Here is a 9,168-nt window from a genome sequence, read left to right on the forward strand (position 1 = left end):
GTGCATATCAACTTCTATAGCAATGGGACAAGCAGATCCTAGATACATAAGCAAATGTCAACAAAAGAATTAGCCAGAGAAGCTTGACAAAAAGAAAATGTGTGAGCGTGGGGAAAAAAGAGTAGGAAAAAAATATAAAAGGGATCTTTTAAAAAGGAATGCTACCTCGTTAATCTTCTATTCCCTACCCCCTCCTGAATATCAAATGTTCCACCCCTTGGTTGACCATGTTTACATAAGACCAGCTGACAGTATATATTTACAACTTTGGGGAAGTTTTAATTAATGCTATGAGTGCTATTATTCAAATGTAAACAGCATTTAAATCAGTTACAGATAGTGAAATTCCTTCCACTGAGGGGGGGATTATGACATCTGGAATTATCCTGGATCAAAATTTCTCATCAGTTCTTGTGTGTCTTACATGCGAAAGTTGCAAAAATTGGTTCGCAATGAAAAAATTTACCTCAGCTCTGTTTTCAGGATCAAATTTTACTACATATTGATATTAAACAAGACAAAATTATGTTCACAGCCTTCGAAACTGTCTCACAACAAATCCTTGGTTGGTGTAGGTCATTTAAGGTCACAAGGTGGGAGAGTGGGGAGGTGTTTGTTTTCCTACAGCTTTTACCATTGCAGCTCAAGGTCATATCCCTTAATAACATTTCTACATGCAAACCTATGCCATGGCTAATGTTGCATAGCCCCTGGGTAGTCTACTACCTTAAAGGCACTGTTCACGATCCCTGGGATCACCTTTGTTCTGGTCTGCAAGAGGATTATGGAGGTGTGATAGCCTTTTGTTTTCCATTGAAAATGTACTCTGGTGGGTCAATTTTTTAATGAGACAATCTGGTGCCCACACATGCCATCAGTACTATAACTGTCCTAATTAAGGATGTTTATTCAGGCAGGGTCCCTCCTTCAGGTCAGAACAAGAGTTGGAACGGACTGCATTGATCAGTGAAATAGAGGAATAAAACATAGCAACAAAGGGATGATATAAAGTGTGATAAGAACTAATCAGAAGATGAAAATTACAAAACCACGCAATTATTGCACATTGCATTTCGAAAGTTTTGTAGATGTACACTGTTCATCCACTTTCGTTTTGCCATAGAGCCATAGAGGGCGCTTCAAAGGTTATGTTGGGTGGTCCTGTATTGAGGCTGGTGAGGAAGCGCCAATAAGTATGCTTTGGTAGGATGAAAGTTTTGAACTCTTATATACCACTAGGTACAAATTAACGAGTGGATGGTATACAAGAATATATACTGTGGACGTAGACCAAATGGCTGTGATGCATTGATGGTGGAGGGTAATATCTCTCCTATGCTTCTGGTCAAAACTTGTGCAATACAGAATAGCAAGCAGGACAAACAACTGTTAATGTTTTCAGCTAGATTTATTATAGTAAAATAACAGAGAAATTGTAATACATGTTTCACAAACAATAAACGCTGCTTTAATCATGAGAGAAATAAATTGCGAAACAAAATGGCAATTTATTTACATGAGGGAACAGTCACAGCATTATGGAAAGTTTACAAAATAGGGGCAACCTGTAACAATCACTACTTATTGTTGGGATCCATTCTTCCCTATTTTCACATTTTGAAGTCCTTTATACATGTACTGAAAATGAAAGGGGTATCACCATTGACAGATGTTGAAGTGTAAAGGGAATATTGATCATCAATGGTATTTTCAAAGTCTAAGTTTTAATGCATCTGTAGGCTCTGATAAATAGGCAAATGGAGAGAAATTAACTCAAAGTACACAAATAGTACACAGAGAAAATTGAAAGTAGTCTATCCTAAAACACTTAAGACTGAAATATGGTACCGTTATTCTAAATTCTTGTTCAGTGTTGAATTAAGACTTAGTGGGTACCACATTCACCATTGCTACAGCGTTGAGACTGTATCACTTACACTGTACTTCATCAAACAGTGCAAAATAAATGAAAGTTCAGCTCTAATGCCTCTACCGCAAATACTCATATGAAATGGTGAACAAAAATCTACCTTAGTGACCATACCTGAAATAGAATAAGAAGTGGGAGAACGAAAATAAAATTAGAAAATTCATTATCATAATTTTAATGATATTAGCCTTGAAATTACAGACATAATCTTGATATGCTAAATTAATGTATTCATTTGCAGTGTGTATTAATTAGCATCGTCTAATTATGTAAATGAAATTATGACTTATCATCAATGGAGAATATATGGACTGGCCTAAAACTGTACACAGTATTTACAAAATTTAAAGCAAAAGTCTGCTGATGTACAATGGTTCTGAAATGGTATATCCGCTTGATGACAATCATTATTTACAGCAACTTATGGAGTCTGCAACTTGGGCGCTGGTGTACCTGATTGGCTATTTGGAAATAATGCAATATAAACAGGGAGTTCCAGCCAACCAATTGGCCAAAGCTTCCAAATATTAAATAGTACAATGATTTAGGTAGTTCTCACATTCAGATACACAGCAATTCTTTCTACTGAAAACACTTTTGCAAATGTCATTAATAGGAAGATGATTTTTATAAAGAGGTAAAATTCTACTCCATGTGCAACTTTTGTCACCTTGACTAGATTGGAGTACTATTACAATTTGGGGCTGTTTTCAATACTATGATTTGAACTGTATAAACTGCTGAGATCACACTTGATGGCTAATTTGAATGAGAGTAAATCTTGAAACTAACTGTAGAATCTAAAATAAACTTACTTTTGAAATTCCCATTCTCTGTTATCAAGAGGACAAACTTGTCTAGTCTTCAGCCAGCGAGATATACAGTGAAAATGGAAAGCATGCTGTGTGTAGACGAGAAAATCAATATTAGCATGCAAAGGGATGTATTTTATGCTAAAGGGATGTATTTTATGTATGGAATTCAAGGTATTGCAGTGCTGGGTGGAATGAAATGGCATTGAACTTACATTACAGACTCCCCAGGCTACTGTACATTCTTCAGATGTTGCAGATGCTTGATTTGCTTGACATTCAATACCTACAAGTTGTAAAGACGAGAGTAATTATGTAAGTATCTGTAAAGTAACCATGTGAAAGAGCTCCTGAAATTTTATATTTTACAAACGCCAAAGAAATCAATTGAATATGTACTGAAAATTTCATATTTATTCAGTAGCAATTGTGAACCCCAATGACATGAGTCTACATGTTGAGGAGACAGAAATATGAAACTTGTTGTATTCTTGTAACAGCGTCCCGTAGCTGTAACTTTAAATGATTTTTACTATTTTTGTTTCATATGTCGATTGCAAGTTCTTGTTCTACTCTCCAAAGCATGTTGAAATACCCACTATTTAGCTTGTCTACACAACGGCTATATGTGTCAACTGTACTGTCACTGTTCACATTTGAATTTCAGCCCAGATGAGAATTCACTTGTAAACAATAACACTGCAATCTTCACATGTACAGGCCGAGTTGACAAGCTGAATACAGTGATACTGAACATGCTTTGAGTAGAACAAGAAACTGTAGTTGCCATTGAAAACAAAAATATAACATATAAGTCATCAAAATTTACAGCTACTGGGCATTTCAATAAACTAGTTCATGTTCATGTTTGTACTTTGATAAGATTATGTTTATTTTGAGTACATTCTTTCCTTCATTCTTTCAGATGAGTAAAAACCTTGTCACGTTCACATTGAGTATTTGTGTCGGCCGTGGGCCAGCCTAGGTTTTGGGTCGACTCAAAGCTGTCAATGTTGACGAGCTGGTCGAGCCAGGGCCAGCCTAGTTTGGACCGGGCAAGAAGGGGTCCAGGACCTCCTCAAAATTTGGGCTGGGTCCAAATTACGTGTTTGAATGCTTTGGCCAAACCTGGACCCGATGATGCCCTACCGACCTAAAAAGTTTTCATTCTAGTCTTTAACAGCCAATGTTCTCAAAACAGTATGGCCTCTAGTTTGTACATCGACCGCATGTTAAAACTGAATGGTTCACCATCACTAATCATGTGAGATTAACAGAGAAAAGTTGAGAGTTATATTCAGGGAGAAGATGTGTTCGTCTGCACACCAAGGCAGCATTAAATCACTGACGTACTAAGTCCCCCACACTGTTTGGACTTTCATCGCTTCGGACATGGAAGACAATGGGCTAAAACTGTAATAATCAGTCTCCCAAATTATTGCTCTGGTGAAGGAGCAAGTCCAAAAGTTGAATGAAAAAGACTGAAAGCAACCAGAAAGTTAATATAATCCCAGCGAAGTGGAAGGCCAGTTCAATCACATTTTTGTAGTCCTGAAGCATTCCTCATGCAACATACATTGTAGGTCACATTTTGTCACATGGGCCCCACAAACAACCCAGATATTTTCACGTGTTTTGGTGATACAAAGAGGTCATGCTGACTTTGGTAGGAGTGATCGTACTTGACACTATACCAACAATGCCATGCGAGTTTCATGCACATCTCTGGAGGGATCGAGAAGTAACTCCTCCCAATATACAAAACATGATGATGTCATCTTATGGAATATGTTTGTACATGTAAATACAAACATCAGCTCATGAATTTAATAATTTATAGCAATTCAGATTGTGCAAGAAAACCAAGTCTGTGATTCCAGGTGAAACTCCCCTGTATCGCATTCACCCCGCTCACGCGTTTCATATGAAAACAGAACACAAATCATCACATTTACCCCACTCAAACATTCACAAATCACAGACTAGAACCAAGTCTATTTGTGAGACTGACTGTTATTTGTATACTCACAGAGGTCCATGATATGGTTACGGCAGATTGCACAGTTATCCACCACAATGTCCCATGCCCATAGTGCTACTGCATTCCACTGTAAACACAATATACACCGTTTAAAAAATGGTTACAAATGTGTACATGTAAGTTATTCTTTCTGATCTGCACGTTCACTGTACCATGTAGACAAGTTATCACACATGACAAAGCCACTTCTAGCGTATGTTATTGATAGGGAAAATAATTTGAGCATATCTAAACTTACATGCATGTATAGAGTGCAGTTACAACAGAATAACTTAGGACTTTTTGTAATATTTTGTTCTCTGCAATAGAGTATGGTGTAATACTAAGTAGTAAGCATACCCATGTACATGCATGATGTATACCTTATTGATACAAAGAAGCAATAAGGCAGCCACTGAAAAGCTTAGGGCAGCTTTAATTATGCAATATCAGGTATGTTACAACAGTGATTTCAGCAGATTTTCATATAGAATCATGGAATTTACCACAGGGTTGTATAGGTCAGTGTATTGTATATAGTACATGTACCATCCGGCAAGCATCACACTCGACTGGGAATAGGGCAATTATTTTGCATAATGGGTTATCATTTGTATGAACAGGTGATCTGTGTGAGAAGAGAAATATACACTCCTTGCAGTAAAGTCATGTTAGTTGTAATTTATTGTGTAAAGTGCATGCAAATCTAATCACTCTGTCAATTACTTTATCAAAGGTATCTAGTTTAGACAACTTGAACAAGGAGTACCATTCTGAGACCCTCAAAGCAGTGTCTATGTGTTCATACATGTTGACCCTTGTCTCCAATGGGTCTGTGACATGGTGATGTGTGTCTATCTTTGTCAATGATGTCAGTGTTATATAAAGAATCTGAACTACATACGTCTCATTGAATTATTGGGTCATGGTTGTTTGGAAATAATGTAGGTTATCAGACTTCTATGTTGACTTGACACGGAAATGATGAAGAGCAAAGTGCTCATTCACCTAGCCCTATACAGAAAGGCTTGAAACATGTTATGGTACTACTATGACACTGAGCTGTACACATAGAGTGCATGACACACTTCATGTGGTGCTTAGTTCATTTTGGTACCAAGTTCTCCTTTGGCGTCCTTGTCGTGTCCTTGTCAATGGTGTCAGTGTCACACAAGACTCTAGACGACATACAGTTTGTGTCATCAAATTATATCTTATTAGGCCATCGTCCTATTTGTAATAATGTAGGTTATCAAAATTAGCATTTTAAAATCTATGTTTACTTGACACAGAAACATCAGTTAAGAGCAAGGTATTTTGTCTGGCCCAAGAAGATCATAGAGCAGGTGATGTCACTGCCGTACTCTGTTTCCCCTGCGTAGATGAGATATGAGCTGTGCATATGGCATGCATGTATACTTGACTGACTCTGAATACAAGAGAACCTGGCACTGTTAGGGACCACACAATACAGCAAACTAGGCATTGAGTCAAATCCAGCCCAACAATGAGATCTGTCTTATCTAAGACTGAGAGATTCTGTTTTGTTATTGAATGTACACTGTAGTGTGGAATTATACATCAAGCCTAGCCCAAAAATGTATATATCCTTTTATGCCTATTGTGTTAATAATTGGCGAAGCTCATTTATGTGTTGATACATACATTCGGCAGGATGCTTGTGTGTCTTCAATGCAAATGTGCTCATAAAAAAGCTGCATTCATGAATATTGTGAATATTAAGCCCGATGATGGACTAAAGCTCCTATAAGTGGTGGAAGTGTGATTGCATACAATGTCACTGCTTACTGTGAAATCAATGTCTACTGAACTACCACAATGTGACTTAAAACCATGTTTATACCAACCACCGTCCATGGTGGGACTGTGTACCAAATTTGTCAATGATGTCATTCATGACTTGTCATACAAAGAATCTGAACAACACACGTTTCATTTAATTATGTCTTATGAGGACATTGTCCTTTTCGAAATAATCAGGTTACCAAACTTTAATAGCATGTGACATCTATGTTGACTTGACTCAGAACGAACGATTTAGAAACCATAGTCTTCGTCAAGCCTGGAAAAGGTTCAGAACACTGATGGCGCTGTGGTACTCTGCGATATCATGGACCGTGGCCCGATGCATCCAAAGCCAAAACCACGGTGAGCCGTACATACCACAGTTAAGTCGCTTGTTGTCAGGTACACAGCAAATGCCCACACTGACTTAGCAAAATGTTTTAGGCTGAAAGCTAGCTGTATTTTGTCTTAGTCACTGGGGGGGGGGGTGTTTGCCGCGCACCTACAAACCACAAGCAATTGTGCATGGACCCACAGCGCGCAGCAATAGAATTACAACCAGATATGAACTGAAAATGCTCACGTGTTTCATTATATTGCAGTTATGTGTAAATTTGAACCTTTGCCACATGTTTGCAACTTCATTGAAAGTGTTATGATCAACATAATGAATAATATTCACCATAGATTAATTTTAAATCCAAATATATATCCCTAATTAGGAAAGTTCATTAAAATATGCAAATTAGGAATTGACTGAAATGTTCTCATTAAATATGCAAATTAAGAAATTGGCTGAAGTAAAAATGTTAAATGACTTTCAATAATGTCGTATCATAGTATCTTTAATGTAGCTACATACCTTTTAAACACTTTCAGATTTTTATTTTTTTCTCAATTGAACACGTCCCAACCCCAATAAAGTATACATTTTCTGAAAGCCCTGATATAGAGCTATCCGACCGTGCACAGTACACGGTCATTATTTGCATAAGAGTCACGTGACAAGTGTTTTGCTGAACCTTCCAAAAACCGGTTTTTCCCGCCTTCTGCAAACACGCTGCAAGATTTCCGGTTGGAATTTCTTCATTGACAAGCCTTGACAATATCCTTCAAAACCGTGTCTGGGATTTTCTTTATATGCCTTTGTTTTTTTTAATGCGCTCTTAAAGGTGTTAGATGAAGGTGCTTTTCAAGGAATTTTAATTATCACGCCATATAATTTGAATGAAGCCTCCGGGAAAAAATCGCAGACACGGTTTTGAAGGATATTGTCAAGGCTTGAAAGTGGCTAAAAGGTATTTAGCTTCTTTAATGTAAAAAGCAATTCGTCAACTTTGGTCCTATCAAATCCGATGATAACTTTCAATAATGTTGTTTTATAGGATCTTCAATATATGTAGCAAGATTCATCAACTTCAGTCGAGTCAATTCAAATACATATTCCTAAATAGTGAAGTTCATTAAATATGTAAATAAGCAATTGACTGAAGTGAAACTGCTTAATGATTTTCAATACTGTTATATCGTAGTATCTTCAATGTACATAGCAAGTTTCATCAACTTTGGTCAAGTCAATTCAGATATATATATCAAATTAGGAAAGTTTATTAAATATGCAAATGAGTATTTGGCTGAAGTAAAAATGCTTAATGACTTTCAAAAATGTTATATCATAGTATCTTTAATGTACATAGCAAGTTTCATCAATTTTGGTCAAGTCAATTCAAATAAATATCCCTAATTTCAAAAGTTCATCAAATATGTAAAGTAAGAGTTTGATGAAGTAAAAATGCTTAATGACTTTCAGTAATGTTAAATCATAGTATCTTCAATATACATACCAAGTTTTGTCAATTTTGATCAAGTCAAATCAGATATATATCCCTAATAAATATGCAAATTATCCATTATCTTTTATGTCACCCCTTAATATCTTTCACAGCTGATATATCTTGGTGTGATCAACATTTGTACCAAATCTCATCACATTGTGTGCAGTCGTTGTCAATATATATCCGATTTTTCAAAAATCATTAATTATGCAAAATGAGCAAAAAGTAAGCAAGCAACACCCACCAAAAACTAATCAGTTCTTGCCATTTGCAAACTGAATCTATGTACCAGATTTGATACTGATCTGATGAACCGTTTTTGAGATATTGAGTACACAGACAGACAGACAGACAGACAGACAGACAGACACACAGACAGACAGCCATCGCTGCGACATATGCTCACGTTTGTCAACACGTGAGCAAAAAACTCTCTGACCCAAACCTATGTATGTATATTAATATTACTTAAGCTCCACAATTTGAACTGAGAATATTTTCTGGAATTAATCACATACAGAATCTATAAAATGTACGATAAATATCGCCTACCTTTTTCACTTCAAATCGCTTTTTGTCGCCTTTTGTCGACGATGTGCTTGGAGGATCTACGTCCATTGCTGTCGCCATTCTTTCCTGAGTCCAGTAGACCACCTAACTTAGGGAATATGAAATATTTTTTACAGCACCGTCTGAATTTTCTTTGTGAAGAAAGTTTTGTTCTTGTAGGATAGTGTTCAATTACCGGATTTAGAGTAAGGAAAT

At 36.6% G+C, this 9,168-nt stretch overlaps 1 protein-coding gene across 1 annotated transcript; it reads right to left on the reverse strand.

Annotated features, from left to right (window-relative positions):
- Nucleotides 1-1,389: 1,389 nt before the first annotated feature.
- Nucleotides 1,390-9,111, reverse strand: LOC139131616 (E3 ubiquitin-protein ligase RBX1). The gene is made up of 5 exons (XM_070697742.1): nucleotides 8,956-9,111; nucleotides 4,772-4,850; nucleotides 2,958-3,028; nucleotides 2,746-2,831; nucleotides 1,390-2,044 (listed from the first exon to the last, which is right to left on the reverse strand). The coding sequence occupies exons 1-5, from the start codon at nucleotides 9,031-9,033 to the stop codon at nucleotides 2,032-2,034; spliced, it is 327 nt and encodes a 108-aa protein (XP_070553843.1). The 5' UTR covers nucleotides 9,034-9,111; the 3' UTR covers nucleotides 1,390-2,031.
- Nucleotides 9,112-9,168: the final 57 nt, after the last annotated feature.

The sequence above is a fragment of the Ptychodera flava genome, chromosome 4, assembly GCF_041260155.1.
Source record: "Ptychodera flava strain L36383 chromosome 4, AS_Pfla_20210202, whole genome shotgun sequence".
Lineage (NCBI taxonomy): Eukaryota > Metazoa > Hemichordata > Enteropneusta > Ptychoderidae > Ptychodera > Ptychodera flava.